We start from the raw sequence: 24496 nt of genomic DNA, 5'->3' as shown, positions 1-24496 counted from the left end.
CTGGGAAGACCTTCATACTCTGCCCCAAAGTGGATAACCAGGGCATTAAAGCAACAGTCCTCTTTCCACTGTTTGTCCCCAGGTAGGTTGTCTCTAAACATGGAAGTTCCATTTAACTATCATGGCTACTAGCAACTGATGTGACTTCTCTTCCTCCAAGGATTTCTCTAATCCCCCCTCCAAAGTCCTCCAAACCAAGTGCCATGACCACAACCTGCGGCAGCAGGTCCCATGCTAATCATGTACTCTTCAGTGACAATCTACTCTCTCTGCCCTGTTCATTCATTCAGAGCTCTACTGCATCAAACCCGCTTCCCCAAGAGATTGGTTTTTTTTTGCGGTAAGGAAAGTGACGGGAATGCAAAGCAAGGAATAGCACATCTTCTAAATCAGGGTGGATGCTCAATAAACTGGTTGCTAGGAGGTCCCAAAAGTCTGTGAAGTTTTCCACATCTTGCGTGCAATATATTGAAGTCCCACCAGGACCTTCCCCACTCCCTCTCCCAGGTCTCCTACGTGACTCACCAGTGGTGATGTATTCTGCAACCAGTTCTGACTCCACCACGGCGATAGAGGGGCTCTCTGGAGAATGCCGCTTCTCCTGGGTCATCTGGATGGGAACTGCCATTTGGCTCAGATCAATCGTTGGCTGCCTTGGCTTGGATTCCAATTTCTCCTTCACTGCTCCAGCATAAAGAAGGGGGGAAAGAACAGAGAACACTGTTGTTGTTTTTTGTTTCGAACTCAAGACTAAGTTAAGCACATAAGCCCCCAGTGACGCATGCCAAAAAATTTATTCATTTATTTATTGCATTTCTTTGCCACTTTGTAATTCAAGGAGACGTACAGGCAACTCCCCATTCTCATGCATCACTGCAAACCCGTAAGTGGCATGAAAGGGTCAAAACAGGCCTAAAAGAGCACAAAAATGGCAAAATTTGTGCAAAAACAGTGTCTAGCAATCCCACAAGCCTTTGCAAAGGCAGTCCCAGGAGCCTTTGCACCGACCCTTGAGGTCTGTGGAGAGTTGGAGCTTAAGCAAGGAGGTTTGGAGGGAGCGAATGTGTTGCTTGCAGGCTTTTTCAACTGTGTTCCGAATACAATTTCACTTAAAACATGCGGTGCCTCGGAACATAACCCCCGCGTAAATGGGGAGTTGCCTGTACATGGTTCTCGCTCTCCTCATTTAATCCCCACAACAACTCTGTGGGGTAGGTTAGGCTGAGAGGTAGCGACTGGGCCAAGGTTACTCAGTGAGCTGCATGGCCGAGTGGGGATTTGAACCCTGGTCCCTCAGAATCTAGTCAGACAATCTAACCACCACGCCACACCGGCTCTCTAGGGAAAGGGGGTGCGCGGCACACATAGACAGGACCAAGACCTTTTCTGCCACTGAAATAAAAACGCAAGTTGGTTGACGCAAGGGAGCCACGGATGCTACGGGATCAAGAGTGCCCACCTGTTGTTTGCTGGAGCTCCAACAACGCTTTGATTGTCGAAGTGGCCGACTGAGATTCACTGGAGACATCCTGGTAGATTATGGTAGGGCTGGAGTCCACAGCAATCTCGTGCTCTGACCAATCCTGGCTTCGGGAGGCAATGACGTGAACCACGGGCTGGGAATCTGAGACAAAAAGGAACATCCGATCGTAAGGAGAGCCTGCTGGATCAGGCCAGTGGTCCAGCATCCGGTTCTCACAACGGCCAAACAGATGCCTGTGGGAAACCTGCAAGCAGGATTCGAGCGTGCGTGCCGCCTCCGCTCCTGCAGTTTCCAGCAACTGGTATTCGGAAGCATTGCTGGCTCCAACAGTGGAGACAGAGCATACTTATTGTGGCTCGTAACCATCGACAGCCCTCTCCTCCCATGAATTTGTCTAATCCTCTTTTAAATCCACCCAAGGTGGTGGCCATCACTGTGTGTTCCATTATTTTATCTGCCCTGAATCTCCCAATGTTCAACTTCATTGGATGAAAAACTTAAGGTAAAGGTAAAGAGACCCCTGACCATCAGGTCCAGTCGCGGACGACTCTGGGGTTGCGGCGCTCATCTCGCTCTATAGGCCGAGGGAGCCGGCGTTTGTCTGCAGACAGCTTCCAGGTCATGTGACCAGCATGACTAAGCCGCTTCTGGCGAACCAGAGCAGCGCACGGAAACGCCGTTTACCTTCCTGCCGGAGTGGTCCCTATTTATCTACTTGCACTTTGACCTGCTTTCGAACTGCTAGGTGGGCAGGAGCTGAGACCGAGCAACGGGAGCTCACCCCGTGGCAGGGATTCGAACTGCTGACCTTCTGATCAGCAAGCCCTAGACTCTGCGGTTTAACCCATAGCGCCACCTGGGTCCCAATGAAAAACTTATCTCTATCTAAAACAAAAATAATAAAAAAAATTCCTTCCAGTAGCACCTTAGAGACCAACTAAGTTTGTTCTTGGTATGAGCTTTCATGTGCATCTCTACCCACTTAGAGAAGGGGGGCATCTCTAATTAATTGCTTTTGATCTTTCCCCTAGCTAAGCCGCAGGCCCATCTTGCAGCTTGCTGGATGCCAACTCTTCAAAACGAATTTCATGTAACTTCAGGAATGTCAAATTTGCTGTTCCTCCCACCTCCTCCAATTTGCACTTTGCTGCTCCCTGTTGGCCATCGATCTAGGAGGCCATGTTTTCTTACAAAAATGAACACAGACGAAGACGGAAATAGGAGGAAACCAGTACCATTGCATTAGCAGGTGCGCAGGCTCTGTCGTGGGTGTGCACGGAGCTGTATGTCCTTTTAAGGCCATTATACTTGCATGCTATAATTAAGGAAACGTGGTAACTGGGACTAAGGGGCTGGCCACCAACGGGATCTATCTAAGCCACAGAATTTTATGATTCTTCTAACTCCATGGACAGATGCACACTAACAACATGATCAAAGGACATCTTATGAGCACGCAGAACAGTCAGGGAAGCAGAGAAGCTCAGAAGCCGAGCTCAGGAGGCCACCCAAGGCCAATCTGCTCCCGAAATCTGAACCACAGAATCGTTTTGAGTCACCCATAACCGTAATCCGTAACCGGGCGACTCAAATTACGGATGAGCTCCCAAAAAATAATACAAATATATTCTTATATGCGACAACGGCGGTCAGATTATTAATAGCGAAAAACTGGAAAGGGGAGAAAACCCCAACATTAACTGAGTGGAGAAGTAAAATGTGTGAGCTGGTAGAATTGGCAAAATTAACAGCAAATATAAGAGGCCGTTCAAATCAAGAAGTAATAAAAGAATGGCAAGGAGTGAAGAATTATATGATATTGCAGTGCTCAGGATTTGACATTTTGATAAATATGGATTGAAACGGGTGGGGGTTAGCAAGATGAAATAAACAAAACAGAATAGCAGTATTGGAATAAATAACACAGAGAAAGATAGGAAAGTAAAGGAAGAACTAGGGAGATCATACATAGGTGAGGGGGAGTGGGGGTAGGGGGGTAAAAAGATGGGAGAATGTATTTTTGTGATTGAATGTTTGTATGGTTTTTATTCTTCTTATGTCTTGTATGAAATTAAAATTAATAAAGTTGTTTTTAAAATTGAAAAAGAAGAAGAATCGTTTGAGTCGCAAAGGAACCACTAGGATCATTTAGTCCAACCCCTTGCCATGCTGGAACCTTTTGCCCAATGTGGGGCATGAACCCATGACCCTGAGATTAAGAGTCTCACGCTCTACCAACTGAGCTATCCCCAGTTTCGTCTCAGCTCGGAAGTCCCCAAAACCATCACGCAGCCTCCGGGAAAATATAAAAACCAACCCAAGACGCATGACATTAGTAGATCTATGCAGGTTTAACCTTGGGAACCCTGCGAGGATTCTGTTGAAGAGGAGCTGCTGTCTGTGTATGCCTGGGGCTCCTCTTTCACCTCTGGCAGCAAAGCGTTCCCCGCCTCCACCACCCGGGAAGCCTGCTGAAGTGTTTCAGTAACCAGTTGCCTTGTCTGCTCACTCACAACCGTTGCCTGGAAGGTCACTGGCTTTGGCTTGATAAGGACCTGAAAAGAAAGGGGGGGGGGACAATTTACAGCAGGTGTGCACCAGGGGCCACATTACCCCCATGCAAAGTTCTTGGGGCCCACATTCCAGCACCGGGTGGGACAAGACCCAGATCTAGTTCTTCCCACAGAAACAGAGGAATATGTTTAATTCCAATAAAGATTCGCCTTTCATTTTTTCAGACTTTTCTTTTAAAAAGGCTTTTTTTGTGGGATGGGGGGAAGCGCTCTCCATCACCCTTTATCTCTCCCGATTGTGCACTCAGCAATCAAAGTGGAAGAATATAAATACAGTCAATGCACAGATGAACTACAATCCTGGACCCACAATCAAGTCAAGGCCTCCAACTTCAAAAGGCAATTGTGTCCTGGAAAACTGGAGGTTGCAAAACGCATGGACTACTTGTTGCACACAATATGATTTCAAACATACGCAGCTGAAAGATGCTGGTTGGTATCCTGAAAGCAAGGCAGAGAGCTTGAAAGTTCCTTTTGCGGCAGGAAAACTGGGCGAAAAACAGCTGTTTAGCTCTCCACTTTTTAGGGGAAGCAAGACTCTCTCCATACGCTGGCTCCAGAAGCCCAGGGACGCTCTCACGAGATCTAGTGGCCACACCCCAGATCCAGTGCGCGGAGAAGGCCTTGCTTGCCAAAGCAAGGCAGAGAGCTAAAAAGCTATTTTTATGCTGGTGGTGAAACACGTTTGCCCCCTCCCTCCCCCTGCCCAAAGTTCTTAAGCATACCTGCGTTTTACCCTGCTGCCCATAAACAATTTTGGTCGGGATGATTTTGGTAGCTGGCTGGACGGCAGACCCAATCCCTTTTGGCTGCGTGACAATCATTTTGGTAATGGGCCTGGTGGCAGTGATGATGGCTGGCTTCGCTCCAGCTGGCACCGCTTGGATCGTTTTCTCTCCCTGAGGACAAAACTTGCAGGTTTACCTCGGTGAGGCTGGGCCAGAAAATATTAAAAAAATCACACGCATCACGTGACTTAACTCACTTGCTCTCCTCTCACGCTCCACCTGCATAGGACCAAGCAATTTCCCCCCATGCAATGCAAAGGGTTAAAAGCCCTGTAACTGCATGCTTAGTGGAGAGCAAACTATACACAAAACTTAGGCTGGACCATCTGAGTAATACATTTGGCACCAGCTTGGCTGCAGGAGGGTCTACTCCAGGGATGTCCAACCAGTAGAACATCATCCACTTGATAGATCCCTGGCTGATTCTGGTAGATCGCGGGATCCAAACTGTGTACAAACTCAACAACTCTGGGCACTTCCCTCCTACAAAAAGCTCAGCAATTCTGGGCAAACCACCCACCCCACGCACACTCCTCCTCCCTCCAATGACAATGGGTAGACCACTGCCAGTTTTTTATATACTGGGAGTAGATCGCAGTCTCTCGGGAGCTGGACATGCCTGGTCTACTCTTTTGCCTTTTCTTCTCCCAAAGATGACTCCCGCAGGGGAGCGGGTATTGATGACGATGATGAAATATTGATAATCACATTTCCTCTCTCTTACCCCCGCATTTAGCAACGTCGTGACCACGTTTTTGCCCGGAAGCCCTTGGATGGTGGTTCCTTTCCCCGTCGTCTTCTGCACAACTATCACGTTGGGCTTGGACGTCACGGGGATGGTTGTGATTTTGGTCGTAGTTCCTTGGTTGCCCGAGTGGGAAGGGAAACAGAAAGGAGGTTCGGTTAGAAGCAGCAATGCTTGCCCCATTAATACTGTGGTTCCCCCATGTCATTACAATTTAAAATGGCCTCATCCCAGCACCATTTAGGGGGTACCAAGTACAAGATAACACCGATGACGCCCCCCTCTCTATTCCAGGCAGGGGGACCCATAACCACTTCCCCATTCAATGCAATGGAGGGAGCCAAGCTGGCCAGCAGTCACTGGGGAGCTGTAGCTACAGGAACTTCCAGAGCATGCATCAGAGGGCATAGGGACCCTGAGAAGGGGACAGTTTGCTAGGCCAGGGCGACAACCTCATATCAGGTCAGGTCCAACTGGAAAAACTGACCAGCAAAGCAGTTTTTTTTACCTGCCAGAGCAGATCTCAGTTAAAAAAGGAGACCATGTTGTCTCAAGTGGCTTTGCAGCTGTCATCGGTAAAACACCAGCAAACTCAAATGGTGGTGGTGGGGGGGTGCCGTGACACTCATGGAAGGGGCTGCGGTGGGGGTGGGGAATCATGCAAAGGTTTCTACAGCATTGCAAGTTTTGGATACCTTTTTGTTGGAAATAGGTCTTCATCAAGGAGTTACCTTTCAAAAAAAGCGAAAACACAACAGCTTGGTCTACACGCAGTGGTACTTGCTCAGAACATTGCCAACTTCCAGGGGGAGGGGGGGTTTGAATTAAAATACAAGCAGACTAAAAATATGCCACTGTTACAGATAAGCATTCATTTGTCTTTTCGACTACGAAGAAAAATGGAATTTCCATGCGTGCGCCAGCGACTGCCGTTACTGCAAAGACTTATTGCTGCGTTGCACAGGAAGCAGGGAAAGGCTTCCTCCGTTTTTATTTTTTTTAAATTTATTTCGTTTTGCGACAAAAACAAGACAGCGTATATCATCATAAATGTATGAGTAACATATCGTCAAGAGCATTGGTTAAATCTCTGTTGTTCTGTGATACATTTGCTCTTCTTTACTTATGAGCAGAATTCTCCTTCTTTGTAAACAAAGGTGACACTGTAAACAATCATATTTCAGAGCAGGTCACTTGCTGGCAGGGGTGGGCAGTTACATTCCTTTTCTGCTATGTATTTAATAAACGTGGCTTGCAGCTTTTCTTCGTCATTCTTAAACTGTTCCTTGTACTTCACCTATTGCGTCAGTTTCCCCCTCAATGCAATGTTCAAGTTTGCTGGTACTATAGCAAGTTGTCTCCTAAATCTTTCCACCTTCTAGCTATCATCAAGCATGCTGACTGTAAAATTTTTAATAAGTCCTTATTTGTAACATTGTGACTTCCCTCATCAAATTTGAGTACAGTGGTGCCCCGCTAGACGAAAACAATTCGTTCTACGAGTGTCTTCGTAGAGTGAATTTTTCGTCTAGCGAAGCGGCAATGCAGCGCGGAGGTTTTCGCGCCCCCCATTTTTTTTTTCGTCTTGCGAGGCAGCCCCATAGACATTTTCATCTTGCGGGGCAGCCTTCCGCTAACGAATGCCGTTCGTCTAGCGAGTTTTTCGTCTAGTGGGGCACCACTGTAATAATAACCCCATTCTAGGATTTAAGTCTAGTTTCTGACCAGTGACAAGTCCCATTTCCTAACAGATACTTTCCCTGGAATTCCTCTATCTTTCCACCCTGGGACACACACACACACACACACACTCTCTCTCTCTCTATATATATAAATTTTATGTGTTGGAGTGTGTATGGTTTATTCAGCTGTTTATATTTTGACTGTGTATTTTGTGTTTTTATATTGGTAATTTTACCTTGTGAACTGCCCTGAGACATGCGGGCATAGGGCAGCATATAAATATAATTCATCCATAATTATAATTATAATTCCTTCTTGCAGCCTACTGCTGGAGCCCACTGTTCAAACATACAGCAGCAACACACAGACAACCCAGCCGAAGCTCCTCTGACTCCAACTGACCCATCTGGTCACTGCGTTTTTCGAGACACGGGCCTACCTACCAGAGACGATATTGCTGCTGATGATCTTGCCTCCCAGCGTGGCAAGCGATTTGGGGACGACCGTGATGATGCTGCCGCTGGTGGTTTTGACGTAAGTGGCGCCACCCGGCGTGCCAGTCATGCGTGTCCCAATGGACGGGCTGACCGTCGGACGAGTGTAAGTCGCCTGAGTCCCTGGTTCAAAGTGGGGGGGGGGAAGGGGAGGGGAGGGAAGACAGCAGAGGCATTAGCGGGAAGAACCGACATTGCGAGCTGAGAAGCAGAGCACAGCCACTGTTCAGAAAGTGGTGCCTGAGTTTCGATTCTTCTCCTCCCGCCCTGTCCCTTTCCCCTTGTGCGTTGTGGTTTTTAGACTGCAAGCCTTTGGGGAGCGACGGCCTTGTTTTGACTGTATCCAAGCCGCTCCAGGAGCCTTTTCGGATGAAGAGCAAGGGTACAAATGTTCTAAGTGAATAGACACCAATGGGAGGTGAACACTGCCAAAACTGTGCGCATGCACATAAGCACACACAAACCCTGGACAGGTGGCAAGCCTAGGGTCTCGGCGAGGCAGACATGGGATCGCAGCACTTCAATGTCCCTCTGTGCAAATGCAAAATCCCTGCACACAGAAAATCAGCATGTCAGGGAGAAGGCTAAAACTGTGCACATCATATGCTCACATTTATTCTGTGAACCGCCCTGAGAGCTGCGGGTATAGGGCGGTATATAAATTCAATTCATCATCACCATCGTCACCCCTTGCAAATTCTGCAAAAGCGGAGAGGTGTCTTGGCTGTTCTCAACCAGCAGGTCAGGGAGAAGACTAGGCAGGAATCCCTGTCTCTGATATGTTAATTTGGCAAAGTGTGGACCCCACGTCATAACAAAGAGGAGAATGGAGGAACCTCTTTTTTTAGTACACAAACTTACTTGTATTCTCATGTAAGTAGGCTAAAAAACGATTCAAATATGTCAAACAATCTGTATTGTATGATCGTCTTCACTGTGCCCTAGGTACATAACCATTTAAGCTTATTTCCCCAAGTTTAAAATGCTTTCCGCCCTCTACGGAGCATAGAGGAAAGAATCACTCACCAGCAGGGGCTGTGACCAGTTTGGTTGTCATGATGGTCCCATTGCTGCTCACCACCATAATAGGGGAATTGCTACTGCTGGGTAAAGTTGCTGTGACTGGCTTGGGGAGGATTTTGCTGGGCTGCACTTGCTGGGTGATTATTTTGACCCCTAGGAAAGAAAAGAGGCATCACGAGTGGGGGGGGGGCGACGTAACAAGCAGACATTAAAAAGGAAGGCCAAATAGCTACAGAAAGACAGAACAAATCATTCCCCCCAACACAGTGCATCCACATCACAAGAGCATTTAACTTCTGCAAATTCAACGATATATGCTTGGATGAAGCTCCGTTCCAAATTAATCCTAGTCTTTTTCTTCTGCCTGCACCTCTACCTCCTGCCCCCTCCTTCTGCCTTTGTCTCTCCTCCTCTGCCACCCGGGGGGCCACTGATAGAACTGATCACCCCACTGCTGCTTCCTTGCCACTCGGCCCTTCACTTGCCTCTTCCTCCTCTTGTTCCATCCTGTGCTCCACCTTCCAGCTCTGAAGCTTCGCCTGCCTCGGATTCTTGCCTCCTGGCCGATAACAGGTCTCCGCAAACCACTGCCCCGCTCTCCCGAGTCAGACTCCAGCCCCACTTCCCCCGATGAACACTCGTTGGCGTCCTGCCAATCCCTGGCATGGCAGTAGTGAGTTCCCACCCGGAGCAACCCGTTTATCGGTACCTGATTCCTGCTTGATCTGGATGGTGGGCTTGATGCCTGGAGGAAGGGGAGACTGCTGGGGGTGCAGGCCTGGCTGCTGCTGGGAGGGTTGTTGTTGTTGTTGTTGCTGCTGCTGTGCGGCCACGGGGGAAGCCTGGGTTAGCTGCTGCTGCTGCGGCTGGGCTTGCTGAAGCTGCTGTTTGGGAGACGGCTGCTGCTGCTGCTGCTGTTGCTGTTTGGGAAACGGTGTCAGGATCTGGGTTGGCGCCCCTACCAGGGTCTTGGGCGAAGGCAACCGGGCCGATGCGACTTTAATGGCCGACGTGCAGACTCCTGGAAGAGAGGAGGCAGGCAGGCATTTTGGTGCTGTGTCCTTTGTTTTGGACCATTACCAACCTCTGAGTCACAGCCAATGCCCACCCCCACCCTGAGTTCACGTGATCCGAAAACGTGACCCCAAACTGCAGCCACTGAGCTTCACTCGCGTGGCCTGTAGCATGCATGTGGATTTGTGGCTGAAGACGTCTCAGCCACTGCACCAAGCACCCATATTGGATTTATGCAGGCAACCCCCAATTTGCGTTCCAGGTCACCGAACGCGATGGTAGAGCATGCATAAGCCCATTTCTCCCCTTTCCCGGCCACTTCCAGGTTGCAGCGATGCGCATGGAGGTGGTTGCATGTCGACTAGATGTATGTAAACCCATCATCACCTATAGTTGTGTTTTCACCACTTCCTCTATTTCTTACTCGTGTGGTTTTTTAAAAAAATATACTGCAGATTAGAATATGGAAGAAACAAAAGAAGTAATAAAAATGCAACTGGAAAGAATACAGTATCTAGCATGGCACTTGACCATTGCTGCAACAGCAGGAAGTTATGGGACGTGCGCAGAGTGGAAAATGAAGCAGTGTGCTGTCCCAGGACATTTGCAGCACTGAGAGTGGGGTTGTCTCTAACTGCCCCATTGCCAACATTAATGTAGAGGTTTGGAGCTTTCATGGTTAACAAGCTCAACCAGGTCGTCCCACCCACAAGAGGAAAAGCGTCGCCGGAAGGCTCTGTGTAATGTGATACTTGTTGTTTCTGTATCTTTCCCCTTTCGTTTTTGACCGGAGAAGGGAGAAGGCAAAAATGTCTTGCGTCTCTCCAGGAATGTAATTTATGCCTTGTAAATAAAGCTTCTAGATTAGGAAAAGAAGCTGGACTCTGTCGTCTGTAATGGCTGGCATGCACACACACCATTGCGCAAGAAGATACTCTGCGGATGGCACAGGAGAAGCAAGTGAGAACATACACCAGGTACGTGCGCAGCAGAAACTTGCTGGACTCCATTTGTGTGCTAAGTTGGTTTGAAGCCTTTCCAACAATCCAAAAGGCTTCAATTAATAAGCACAGTGCAGCACACAAAGGAAGCCCGGATGACCCTAATGAGATGTAGCACGCAGTTTTCAGCTGCACCTGTCTTTTCACCTGAGGCAGTGGGTGTCTCAATCTCAAAACCTTCCCCATGCAAAGTCAACATCTCACCCTGTGCAACTGTGGACATAACTACGGAGGGTGTCGAGGAGACCACGGTGGTCACAGCGACCGTGCTGGGAGCGGAGGAAAGAGTGGAGCAGCCCCCGGCGGAGGCGCTGGTAGAGGTGCTGGTGGAGCTGCTAACCAAAGAGGACTGGGAAGCGGTGATGACCACCGGCTGCTTCTGGGTGGTTGAGGCAATGACCGACGTCGGGACGAGCTTGGTGACGGCCGCATAGTTGTGAGACTTGGAGAGGATGTTGGGGACAAAGGTGGAGCTGGGAGACGTGGTCACTATGATCACCTGGAAAAGAGCACACACAAAAAGGTTTCGATCATCACCCCTTGTGCCGACAGCCCCTCGCTGTTGTTTTAAGGGGTCTGCTCCCAAAAGGAGCATTTGTCCATTCAGAGTAAGGGTAATGCTGCAACCGCTGCCATCACTCTCAATTGGCTTTTGGACAATAAATAATGTAGCCCAAACTGACTCGATATTATTGCATTCACTATCAATATGTGATTGAATGACAACTTCCAAACTGATGCCGCAGCAGCCAAACGTGGATGAGGCTTGAGGTTTACTAAAACTTATTTATAGATTGCCATTTTCTTGGGAGCAGCTCCTGAGGTTGCACCCGCAGACAGGGCTATCTCATTCCCCTGCACAGCCACCCTATGAGACAGGCTGTTAGGGGAGTTGGCTGCCTGTGGGGCCAGACGTGTGTTGGTCTACAGGCAGCATTATCTTTTGAAATCTGGTGGATGGGGTTTTACTGATGGGGGAGAAGACATCAGCACGTAACAGAGGAACTCAGGGAGAAAAAAATGATAAGACAATTAAACAGAACTGATGTTGCAGGGTGGGGTCAAAAACAGTATCCAGTCTGTAGACTAGGACTGGGCTAAGCCTCTACCCCGGTTTCGGGGTGAAACAGTCTCCTCACATTTGTGGGCGTACTGCAACGCAAGTGGCAAACTTACTGGAGCCCCTCACAGTTCTGATTGGCTGGCCCCCGCTATTCTTTCCCAGACTGGGGAAGCCAAAATGGCGACAGCAGGTAGCTCTGAAGCGTCACCTGCCAGAAATCACAAATATGCTCCTCAATTTCACAGTGGCAGGGATTGCACAGGGACTGTGGTCCAGCCTGACTGTAGACTAAGGAAACTTCTCGTTCTCAGCCGCACATACCGCACATCCCTACCCACCTTCTGGGTTGTCGTGTTGGTCGTCTGTGTTGACGGCTTCGTGAAGGTGATCTTCACAGGGGACATGTGGGGCGGCAAGGAGTTGGCAATGCTCTGCATGATGCTGCTCATCTTGGGGCTGCCGCTGACAGGCACCGTGATGGTCTTGGTGACCGGCGTGGTGGCCTTCGGGACCTCCTTCAGGAGGACTGGGGAGGAGCTGGAGGAGTTGGTGCGGCGCCGTTTGCGGGGTTTCTCGTCATCATCTGAGCAGCTTACGCCTGCCAATGAGAGCGGCACCTCAGTCTGGTAGCCTCCCCTACCATGATGCACCCAGAGCGCTGCTCAAACCTTCCCAGCCCAAGCTGGCCCACATGCCAAGACACAACCTGTTGACCACTGACCTCATCAACTGCTACTCTCTAGGTGGTCATTTGTGTGGGATGTAAACACAGAGCAGCCAAACACAACACTCCTAGAGAGGACATGAAGGTAACTCAGTCCTCCAGGCTTAACTTCCTGTTTACCTGGACTGAGTTACAGGAACCAGAAGTAGGTGTGGTCTTACCTGGGAACCACATCCCAAAGATCACTCTCCTTTTTGCCTCGTCCTTTGAACAAGCAGGATGCTCTCTCAGCCTGCAGCTGAGAGAAGCACAAGTGAAGCTTCTTTCCTTAAGGAATCAGCTTCACCACATGTAAATATGTTTATCTAAGTTTATATGCCTCCTTGAAGCCTGTACTGTGACTCTTGGATGTCTGTAAGTAAACTCTATTTTATCTAATAATCAGTGCTGTTTTGTATCTTTACTTTTAAGAGGGAACAAGGGAAATATACCAGGAATATAGCTGGCTTAAGCAAGCCTATGCAAACGTTTTCTGCTGTGTTTTAAAAGGGAATGTAAACTCTGCTAAGTTTGGAGCTTGTTCACACAAGCTGGGATTGAGATATATAAATAATATATACTCATCCACACTCCTAAACATTCCCACAATTTGGAGGACCCCCTGCCCGAGCTGCAGGGCCCTGGACTTTGGTTCCAAGGTCCAGTGCTAGCTGCACCCCTGACCAGGAGACTGACCAGTGCTTACCAATCAGCATCTCTGAATTTACCCATGAGAAAGAAATGATGCAGCCTCCTTTCTACCAGCTTGCTCAAACTGCTGGCTGTTTCAGACACATTATTACATCCATCCATTCATTTCTGCCAAGCCCAAAGGGCGGCCACCAAGGTTTGCAGTACACTGTGAGCAGTGGCGGGGAAGGGCCTGGCGCATGGCGTTCAAAATCAAAGAACCCTCAGGCCATGCTCAAAACCTTGGCTGCCTTCTGGAGGAGCCTGGCCCTCCTTTTCCTTGGTGTCACTTACTCTTGACGTAAACGGCGCTCCCACTTGGCAAGACGACGACGTTGGAAGCTGGGCTGGCGGGTCTGGGGGATTTCACGGTTGCGACGCTGCCGCTCGGGACCGGGGTGGACGTCGGGGTTGAGGTGGTGCTTGTGTAGGAATAGCAAACCACCACTGGAGAGGGTGAGAGAGAAGAACAGGAAGATGCATAAACCAAAGCGTTTTCATCTATTTTACTTCCATTCATCTCCAGCCTACGCTTCAAGGGGCTAGAGGTGGCATACACACTCGGTCTCCACAATAACCCTGTGAGGTATGTCCGGCTGAGAGGCGGTGACTGGCTCAAGGATACTGCCACCCGTCAGACGTCTTGTGGAGGAAGCGCACGATAAAGGGCCTGAGATGATGATCGCAGGGTCCAGGTTGGATCATATGGGGAGAGGCAGTCCTGAGCCGTTTAAGGCAATACAGGTCAAAACTACCACTTTGAACTGGGCCCGGAAACTAACCGGCAGCCAGTGCAGTTGGGTCGAGGCTGGGGCCTTCTATCCATGTGGTAAGAGGGGCTCTGATATAGGTGGCAACGGTTTAAGGATCAAGAGTCCAGCTCCCATCAGCTCCACGGGACGCAGTGATGGTTACGAACTTGGATGGCTTTTAAAGAGGATTAGACAAATTTCTGGAGGAGAGGGCTATTGATGGCTGCTGGCCATGAGGGCTATGCTCTGCCTCCATAGCTGGAGGCAGCAATGCTTCTGAATGCCCAGCTGCTGGAAACTTGTGGATCTCCCACAGGCATTTGTGAGAACAGGAAGTCGAATGAGATCGGCCATTAGTTTGATTCAGCAGGCTTCTCTTTATGTTCTCAGATGCCATCATCAGGGTTGCTGGCATCTGTATCCCAGCCACAGCTTAGAATCATAGAATCCTAGAGTTGGAAGAGACCACAAGGGCCATCCAGTCCAACCCCCTGCCAAGCAGGAAACACCATCAAAGCATTCCTGACAGGTGGCTGTCAAGCCTCCGCTTAAAGACCTCCAAAGAAGGAGACTCCACCACACTCCTTGGCAGCAAATTCCACTGCCGAACAGCTCTCACTGTCAGGAAGTTCTTCCTAATGTTGAGGAAGCTTGAGGAAGAGAGGTTCCCCATCCGCGGTTGAAGGCCTAAGCATGGTGTCCCTTTCGAAGCATTAAGAGCGTCCTCCTCCCATTCCCAATATCCGAAAGAGAGGAAGGCCACCTACCCTCACCTTCTTTGCTTCCTGTCTCTGCTGGGGAAGGGAGAGCTGCATTGTGCTGGAGCGCAGCGTTGGCAACAGCGTTTGCCGTGACAGTGAAAGCGGTTTGGGGAACCAGGCGGGGCATCAGTGGGACGAGCCGGCGGCCTTCAATAGACCACTCAGAAGAGCTGTTGGGCCCAGACATGCTAAGGAGAAACACGCAGGTCTGTAAACTGTCCGTTCCGAGTCATTCTCCCATTCCTAAATAGGTCTTCCAAACCAGGAAATCTGTCTCCAGACAGGTATTGTGACCTCCCCGAATCCACTACCAGGTGGGGTGGACTGTAAATTCACCCAGAAATGGAAAACATTTAGCTACTGGGTAGAGCACACACTTTGTTGACACTCTCAGATTCAATCCTAGAACCTTCTGCTCAAAATGGATCTCCGTTAGCAAGGCGTCTGACCGAAACCTTGGTGTGAGGTCAAAGTATACTTTACTGGGTGAAAGAGACCAATGGGCTTATTCAGAATATGGTCATTTCATTGGATGGGAAGGGTCCGTAGCTTGGCTGCAGAGCACCTGTTTTGCATGTGGAAGGTCCCTTGCTTTTCCGGTTAAAAGGATCAGGTCACAGGTGCTGAGTGCTTTTTTTATTTTTGAGATATTCCGAGAGGGAATTGATCCAAGTCCAAATGTCCTGGGTCCTAGTTCAAGTACTTCAGCGACTACACCACAGTTTAACATTGTACTGTTTAGCGGATTGCAAGTGTCAATTACAGTGGTGCCTCGCAAGACGAAATTAATTCGTTCCACAAGTCTTTTCGTCTTGCGGAAATTTCGTCTTGCGAAGCACGGTTTCCCATAGGAATGCATTGAAACTTAATTAATGCGTTCCTATGGGAAAAAACCAGTCGGGGCCGGGTGTGGGGAAAGCGAGTGGGGAGAGCGGTTACTTACAGTACTGTAGTGAGCGGCGGTGGCGGGAGGAAGCCGGGTGTGGGGAGGGCGATGGGGAGCGCGGGGAAGGCGAGCAGGAGGAAGCCAGGTGTCGGGACTGCGATGGGGCAGCGCGCGGAGGGCGAGCAGGAGGATCCATGCGTGGGGAGGGCGATGGGGAGCGCGGGGAAGGCGAGCAGGAGGAAGCCAGGTGTCGGGACTGCGATGGGGCAGCGCGCGGAGGGCGAGCAGGAGGATCCATGCGTGGGGAGGGCGATGGGGAGCGCGGGGAAGGCGAGCAGGAGGAAGCCAGGTGTCGGGACTGCGATGGGGCAGCGCGCGGAGGGCGAGCAGGAGGATCCATGCGTGGGGAGGGCGATGGGGAGCGCGGGGAAGGCGAGCAGGAGGAAGCCAGGTGTCGGGACTGCGATGGGGCAGCGCGCGGAGGGCGAGCAGGAGGATCCAGGCGTGGGGAGGGCGATGGGGAGCGCGGGGAAGGCGAGCAGGAGGAAGCCAGGTGTCGGGACTGCGATGGGGCAGCGCGTGGAGGGCGAGCAGGAGGATCCATGCGTGGGGAGGGCGATGGGGAGCACGGGGAAGGCAAGCAGGAGGAAGCCAGGTGTCGGGACTGCGATGGGGCAGCGCGCAGAGGGCGAGCAGGAGGATCCAGGCGTGGGGAAGGCGAGCAGGAGGAAGCCAGATGTCGGGACTGCGATGGGGCAGCGCGCGGAGGGCGAGCAGGAGGATCCATGCGTGGGGAGGGCGATGGGGAGCGCGGGGAAGGCGAGCAGGAGGAAGCCAGGTGTCGGGACTGCGATGGGGCAGCGCGCGGAGGGCGAGCAGGAGGATCCATGCGTGGGGAGGGCGATGGGGAGCGCGGGGAAGGCGAGCAGGAGGAAGCCAGGTGTCGGGACTGCGATGGGGCAGCGCGTGGAGGGCGAGCAGGAGGATCCATGCGTGGGGAGGGCGATGGGGAGCACGGGGAAGGCAAGCAGGAGGAAGCCAGGTGTCGGGACTGCGATGGGGCAGCGCGCAGAGGGCGAGCAGGAGGATCCAGGCGTGGGGAAGGCGAGCAGGAGGAAGCCAGATGTCGGGACTGCGATGGGGCAGCGCGCGGAGGGCGAGCAGGAGGATCCATGCGTGGGGAGGGCGATGGGGAGCGCGGGGAAGGCGAGCAGGAGGAAGCCAGGTGTCGGGACTGCGATGGGGCAGCGCGCGGAGGGCGAGCAGGAGGATCCATGCGTGGGGAGGGCGATGGGGAGCACGGGGAAGGCAAGCAGGAGGAAGCCAGGTGTCGGGACTGCGATGGGGCAGCGCGCGGAGGGCGAGCAGGAGGATCCAGGCGTGGGGAGGGCGATGGGGAGCGCGGGGAAGGCGAGCAGGAGGAAGCCAGGTGTCGGGACTGCGATGGGGCAGCGCGCGGAGGGTGAGCAGGAGGATCCATGCGTGGGGAGGGCGATGGGGAGCGCGGGGAAGGCGAGCAGGAGGAAGCCAGGTGTCGGGACTGCGATGGGGCAGCGCGCGGAGGGCGAGCAGGAGGATCCATGCGTGGGGAGGGCGATGGGGAGCGCGGGGAAGGCGAGCAGGAGGAAGCCAGGTGTCGGGACTGCGATGGGGCAGCGCGTGGAGGGCGAGCAGGAGGAAGCCAGGTGTCGGGACTGCGATGGGGCAGCGCGTGGAGGGCGAGCAGGAGGATCCAGGCGTGGGGAGGGCGATGGGGAGCGCGGGGAAGGCGAGCAGGAGGAAGCCAGGTGTCCGGACTGCGATGGGGCAGCGCGCGGAGGGCGAGCAGGAGGATCCAGGCGTGAGGAGGGCAATGGGGAGCGCGGGGAAGGCAAGCAGGAGGAAGCCAGGTGTCGGGACTGCGATGGGGCAGCGCGCGGAAGGCGAGCAGGAGGAAGCCAGGTGTCGGGACTGCGATGGGGCAGCGCGTGGAGGGCGAGCAGGAGGATCCATGCGTGGGGAGGGCGATGGGGAGCGCGGGGAAGGCGAGCAGGAGGAAGCCAGGTGTCGGGACTGCGATGGGGCAGCGCGCGGAGGGCGAGCAGGAGGATCCATGCGTGGGGAGGGCGATGGGGAGCGTGGGGAAGGCGAGCAGGAGGAAGCCAGGTGTCGGGAGTGCGATGGGGCAGCGCGCGGAGGGCGAGCAGGAGGAAGCCAGGTGTCGGGACTGCGATGGGGCAGCGCGTGGAGGGCGAGCAGGAGGATCCAGGCGTGGGGAGGGCGATGGGGAGCGCGGGGAAGGCAAGCAGGAGGAAGCCAGGTGTCGGGACTGCGATGGGGCAGCGCGCGGAGGGCGAGCAGGAGGAAGCCAGGTGTCGGGACTGCGATGGGGCAGCGCGCGGAGGGCGAGCAGGAGGATCCAGGCGTGGGGAGGGCGATGGGGAGCGCGGGGAAGGCGAGCAGGAGGAAGCCAGGTGTCGGGACTGCGATGGGGCAGCGCGCGGAGGGCGAGCAGGAGGAAGCCGCATGTAGGGAGTTCGATCGGGGAGCGCGGGGAGGGCGATCGTTAGTGAGCGGCAAGCAGGGAGGGCCAGCGCAAGCGGGAGGGTTCTTCTTACAGTGGTACCGCGCAAGACGAATGCCTCGTCTTGCGAAGCACGACCATAGAGAAATTCGTCTTGCGGGTCAACCAAAAAATCGCAAAACCCTTTCGTCTTGCGAGTTTTTCGTTGTGCGAGGCATTCGTTTTGCGGGGTACCACTGTACCACGGGCCAAAAGGCACTGAAAAGGTACATCCAGAGATGTCCCTTTTTATTACTGAACTGAGAGTAGGTTTGAAAGAACCAGAAGCAGTGTTCTTGCAGAAAAACTGACCCATTAGAGTTAACCAGAGGTAGAGCCAAGCAAGGGTAATGCTAATGACAGTTCTCAATCATTTCTCCTCTAAAAAAAGTCACTGCCTATCACTCCAACCTTATTCTGGAAGGACACAGCTATATGTTCTCACCCCTCCTAAAACCTGCTCTTGAGGTTCAGCTGGCCTTTACCAGGGGCCGAGCCCTGGGCCTGCGAAACTCCTTGCCAACAGAGGTTCAGCAGGAACCATCCCTGCTCATTTTCAGACACCTTCTAAAAACTGTTATTCAGATGGGCCTTTAAAACCTAAGATTCCTTGTCAACTAGCTCTCACAGGTGTGCCTGCCTTATTTTATTGTAATACTGTTACACCTTGTGATATTTTATATGAAAATGTGGCTTATGAAAACAAACAAAGCAATGGCGTACCAACTCATTCTTTCCAAATATGCAGTGTTATTTTTGTGATATTACCCATTCATGCACGGCTATAGGTTTAACTTCTGAAAACCAAAGGTGGTATTCTATTTGTTCATTTCAGGCATTTGTATATCACTTAATTGTTTGCATTTCTAAATTTTTTTAAAAAACACTTAAAGGGATTATAATATGTCCCCCTCCTTACTTGTGAGCAATCGTCGTCAATCGCTCATCATTGACCGCCCTTCGTACTTCAGCTCGATGCCTTTCTGTTGAAATGCTGTTGAAAGAGGCCAAAGTGTTAGACACAAGGGTACAGGCCAGAAGCAAGACAAGGCTTCGAAGGCCTTAAAAATCAAAGTGAAATGGATAGCTGTCAAGAGCAATGCTATAATGGGATTTAATTAGCCGTGCCAGCAGAGACTGGTTCAGCTGCCCAGACTTCAATGCGATATATATCGTCTCCCAATGGCCTTCTGTTTCGTCAGACAAACAAGCTTGTCTCTGCACAAAAATAACGAGCGGAGCAAACCTAACATTCAATAGCCCAGGGCACTCTGTGGCCAACTTGGAAGTCATTCTTCTTCAGCAAAAGAGCTTCCCTGAAATTGCTCAACTGGAGTTCTTAAAATACACTTGAGTCTATGCATTTTGCGGACTTTTATCGAGATCCAAGTTCTTATTCCCCATCTAGTCTTCTTGAGTACCATGTGGCCCCTTTCTTCTCAAATGGACTTCTGCAAGTTTCCATCGCCATCAACAACCAGCCATTGCCTTTGGGACGCATCAACAGCCGGACAGTGGACTGTATCCAACGTAGTGAAAAAATACCGCATTCCGTCAATGTAAGGATTTCTGCTTGGGCAGCAGAAATTCCTGCTCCCTCCCTCCCTCCCCCATGCACCCCCAAATCTGTTCTTGGGTTTCCGACAACTCTCTGGAGCAGATCTGGAAAGGGCACAGGATACACGTGGGGACAGGAGAGGGCGAGAAATTTTCGCTTCAGAAGCATAAATCCTTGCACTGACAGAACCACTGGATACTGCTGACTGTGTTTGGGAAATAAATAGACACCATGGTTTGCCAGGGATTCACCATCCTTAACGGACACCGTCTTTCTTTATATTGTAACTGATGGTCATGTTTAATTTTCTCAAGGTCAGCAACAAAGGCAGTACCCGCTGGGAGCAGACAGCTGCACTTAACATCTTCTAAAAAGCGGTTTGCCCTGAATTGGTTTTGTGCTGCACTGGCTGCTGTTTTTGTTCTTTTCCTGTGCTGTGTTATTTTCTGATGTTATTTTAATTGACCATTGTTCATGCCACGCTATATATTACTTAAAGGGGAGGTTCTAAACTTAATAAAAAGAGAAGCTTTCATATGGCATCTGGCAAAGTCAGGCACTGTATCAATAAACAGGAAAGAAAAGAAAAGCAGGGCCTTTTTAGTGATGGGGCTTGTTCTGCGGAACTCTCTGCTGCAGGAGGCCCATCAGCCACTTTCTATTGAAAAGAACAGCAATCCAGTGCAAACTGACCTATTCTGCCATACCGTTGGCTGTTAGATATACAGGTGAAACTCGAAAAATTTGAATATCGTGGAAAAGTCCATTTATGTAAGCAATTGTTTTCATTAGCTACTGGAGTTTAATATATGAGATAGACTCATGACATGCAAAGCGAGATATGTCAAGCCTTTGCTTGTTATAATTGTGATTATTACGGCATACAGCTGATGAAAAGCCCAAAGTTGAAATTGTTAATTTGGGGTTCTCATCAGCTGTACGCCATAATCATCACAATTATAACAAATAAAGGCCTGACATATCTCGCTTTGCTTGTCATGAGTCTATCGCATATATTAGTTTCACCTTTTAAGTTGAATTACTGAAAGAAATGAACCTTTCCACGATATTCTAATTTTTCGAGTTTCACCTGTATGTGCTTATTTTTTGGTGCTGTTTGTCGCAGCTTTTAAACTTGCATGAATTAATGGGTTTCAAGCATTTAAGGTTTGTCACACTTTGCTGTACTGCAAGCCACTCCTTGTGGGGTTGAATGGGCAGGGCACAAATGAGTATGTCCCATCTACCTAAGCACTTTGGAGAGTTCTCCAAGGATGTCTTTCTTTTCCTTCGTGAGATCCCCCTGAGCACGCAAGGCACTGATGACACCGGCATATGCCTCCAATTCTATAAAAGAAAGGAGAAAGATTAAAAGTGAACAATACATTGGGGGGGCGTGGGGATGAGAGATCAATAAAAATATCACGGAACCATAGCGTTGTAAGGGACCTCAAAAGCCCTCTAGACTAACCACGTGCGGAAAAATCTGCCTCTGCAACATCAGTGGGGAGCCTATGGCCCTCAAGGTGTTACCAGCCTATGATTCCCATTGCCTCTAACCACTGGTCATGCTGGCCAGGGATGAAGGAGTCCCCCGACATCTGCAGGGCCATAGGTTCACTACCCGTGATCTCCAGCATCCCTGATAAGTGGCTGTCCAGCTTGTGATTGGAAACCTCTAATGAAGGAAAAATACAGTAGTGGGAAAATTTTCACCACATGCTTACTGCCACTAACACAACATAATAACCAAAGAGGGGACAACAACCCTCAATGCTTTGCTGATTAACATAGTATCAGCTAGCACAGGGAAAGGTCCCTGATGAGGAATGATACAGAGACTTACTACTGACCGATTAAGATGAAGCACATTTTGGGGGGTCCTCTAGCATTACCCTAGAAGATCCCTTCATTCCTACAGTCCATCTTGGGGACCCAGATTTCATTCAGATGTGTGTAGCCAGTGCCAGGTCAGTGTAAAGAAGGCAAACCGCCCCCCCCCCCCGCAAAGAACCCCATAGGCATACCGAGTTTGCGAAGGATCCTTTTGCATTCATCCCTGCTAAGGTCCAGCAGGGTCGGCCACACCACAGGCATCGTTCCCCAGTCGGTTTGCTCCCACGGAGCTCAGCCTCCCTGTAAATGGACACAAATCAAGGGAAGAGAAGGCTTCCAAACACTGACCCACCAAAGCAATACCAGGCACCTGTGCCACTTGGTGGGGGGACCAAAGTTTGAAGTATTTAACAATGGTTAACAAAGACCCTGGTGTACAAAGGTAAAGAGTCTCTCTGCCTCGCTTTCTCCAAGGGCATGCTGGGAGCAGAAGGAAGTGGGCTGCAGAAATCTGGACTGTGAAGACTCTCTGGAACTGTGGAACCACCTCAAAAGGGGTATGTTACATAAAAACTTGAGCTAGAGAACACAGGACGTTGGCCTTATACTGGGACAGACCATTGGTCCACCTAGCTCAGTTACCAATATATGGACAACTGTGGCCAGATTCTCTCTATCCAGGAATGGGCATAGACATAAAGTAAGTCACTTTCATTATCCTCCAAATTGCAGATAGGAAGACAGAATCATAGAGTTGGAAGAGACCACAAGGGCCATCCAGTCCAACCCCCTGCCAAGCAGAAGACACCATCAAAGCATTCCTGACAGATGGCTGTCAAGCCTCCACATAAAGACCTCCAAAGAAGGAGACTCCACCACACTCCTTGGCAGCAAATTCCACTGTCAAACAGCTCTTACTGTCAGGAAGTTCTTCCTAATATTTAGGTGGAATCTTCTTTCTTGTAGTTTGAATCCATTGCCCCGTGTCCGCTTCTCTGCAGCAGCAGAAAACAACCTTTCTCCCTCCTCTATATGACATCCTTTGATATATTTGAACATGGCTATCATATCACCCCTTAACCTTCTCTTCTTCAGGCTAAACATACCCAGCTCCCTAAGCCGTTCCTCATAAGGCATCGTTTCCAGGCCTTTGACCATTTTGGTTGCCCTCCTCTGGACACGTTCCAGCTTGTCAGTATCCTTCTTGAACTGTGGTGCTGGACACAGTATTCCAGGTGAGGTCTGACCAGAGCGGAAAACAGTGGTACTATTACTTCCCTTGATCTAGATGCTATACTCCTATTGATGCAGCCGAGAATTGCATTGTCTTTTTTAGCTGCTGCATCACACTGTTGACTCAATGTCAAGTTTATGGTCTACCAAGACTCCTAGATCCTTTTCACATGTACTGCTCTCAAGCCAGGTGTCACCCATCCGGTATTTGTGCCTTTCATTTTTTTTGCCCAAGTGTAGTACTTTACATTTTTCCCTGTTAAAATGTATCTTGTTTGCTTTGGCCCAGACAAAGAGGCAATGATGCAGAGAGATAGTGACAGAGAGAAATTGGCTTGACTAAGGCCACCAGGTGAATTCATGATAGAGGCAAGATCTGAACTGGGACTAGCTCATTCATGGCTCAGTCTATGAGCGTCTATGAGCTTCTATGCTACACCAAGTCACAAGCCAGGAAGGGGACTGAGGCACATGAGAGGAGGAAGAGGAAATCAAGTCAAAAGCTCAGGACACAAATTGCTGCTACACCCACAAACCGAAACTGTGATCCATCCTTTGTACTGAGATTTATCTGTTTGTGCAGTTTAAATGCTGCGCCTTCAACCTATGTTTATCTTCCCAAGGCAGCTAGCAGAGCAGTAAAAACAAAAAGCGTACTGTTTAAAATAAATAAATACGAAGCATTAAAAATGAATGCAGCAAATTAAAACAGACTAAACAAAAAAATGGATTTACCTAGAGCAAGAGAGTGGGATAGTTTGTCTTTTTACTTTAGAGCTTTTCATTGGGTTGGTTAGATTAATTAGATTAGATTAGATTAGATTGTAAAGCCGGAATGGCAAACCAGTGGGCCTCAAACTTCCATCGCAGTTGCAGTCCTGCTTTGTTGTGCAGGGTCACGAGTCCCTAATTTTCTTTAATTCCCACACAGAAAGTATATGTACCATTGCTTCTTGTTCATGTACCATCATGGTGCTTATTTCTGCTCAATCGGAGGCAGGAAGTCAGAGGGGTCAGATTGGAGCAGGAACAGCCGCTGCATTCGTTTATCGGAAGTGAAAAACTGGGCTGCTCTGAAAACACCAAGAGACTCCATTCTAAACCAATTAAGAAATCAAATCCCCATACAATCAATTATTTACAGCCAACAATGTTAAGCAAATAAAACAGTGGTGCAAATGAGATGCAGGAGATTTAACAGCATTTGCCTGCTTTTTATCTCATAACTCGGGGTGGGGGGTGGAGGGGGGGGAGAGCACTAGGGAGTTATAACATTTCTTAAGAGGAAATTAAAGGCATATATAACACACAGAGAGAAAATGGAGGTGGTGAGACTATTGCTGTTTTTGAAATGGTTGCTCCGGAGTGGCTGGAAAAAGGAGACTGGGCTGAAAAGAACCCTGCTGGGTCAACCTAAAACCCCTGTTTTACATGGCACCAGACTTGCAAAGGGTTGGGGAAGCAAGGGGACCCATCCCATGTGCACTCATCTTTCATGGACCCCAGAGACGGGGGGGGGGGGGGGCGACGACCCCACAAAACTAGCCACTGGAATGCAGGAAGGAAATGCCAGCAATAGGACCGATGCTGAATGGTAAGAGCTGGAAAGGTCATCTGAGGCCATCTGAGGCCATCTAGCCCAAAGCCCTGGCTCACAGCAGAAGTCTG

The 24496-nt window shown here is 50.3% G+C and overlaps 1 protein-coding gene across 7 annotated transcripts in view; it reads right to left on the bottom strand.

The window, feature by feature from the left end:
* The window catches only part of EMSY (EMSY transcriptional repressor, BRCA2 interacting), a 44090-nt gene that overhangs the window by 14547 nt on the left and 5047 nt on the right, over positions 1–24496 (bottom strand). For 5 of the 7 annotated variants that reach the window (XR_004426409.1, XM_033145986.1, XM_033145989.1 and 2 more), the window contains exons 2-17: positions 21787–21895; positions 21007–21106; positions 19121–19195; positions 14780–14961; positions 13555–13707; positions 12206–12465; positions 11009–11303; positions 9499–9810; positions 8793–8942; positions 7716–7889; positions 6285–6320; positions 5569–5705; positions 4782–4955; positions 3840–4038; positions 1460–1624; positions 526–681 (exon numbers count right to left, since the gene is read on the bottom strand). Coding sequence is in view for 6 of the 7 variants with exons in the window: in XM_033145986.1 (XP_033001877.1) it covers positions 526–681; positions 1460–1624; positions 3840–4038; positions 4782–4955; positions 5569–5705; positions 6285–6320; positions 7716–7889; positions 8793–8942; positions 9499–9810; positions 11009–11303; positions 12206–12465; positions 13555–13707; positions 14780–14961; positions 19121–19195; positions 21007–21106; positions 21787–21856 (2638 nt within the window). In the remaining variant the exon portion in view is untranslated. The remainder of the gene's footprint in view (positions 1–525; positions 682–1459; positions 1625–3839; positions 4039–4781; positions 4956–5568; positions 5706–6284; positions 6321–7715; positions 7890–8792; positions 8943–9498; positions 9811–11008; positions 11304–12205; positions 12466–13554; positions 13708–14779; positions 14962–19120; positions 19196–21006; positions 21107–21786; positions 21896–24496) is intronic. The other 2 variants (XM_033145987.1, XM_033145991.1) reach the window with 1 other exon arrangement.

This window comes from Lacerta agilis, chromosome 4 (genome assembly GCF_009819535.1).
Source record: "Lacerta agilis isolate rLacAgi1 chromosome 4, rLacAgi1.pri, whole genome shotgun sequence".
NCBI classification, from domain to species: domain Eukaryota; kingdom Metazoa; phylum Chordata; class Lepidosauria; order Squamata; family Lacertidae; genus Lacerta; species Lacerta agilis.
The sequence above is the reverse complement of the archived record's forward strand: the minus strand, read 5'-3'. Positions and strand labels throughout refer to the sequence as shown.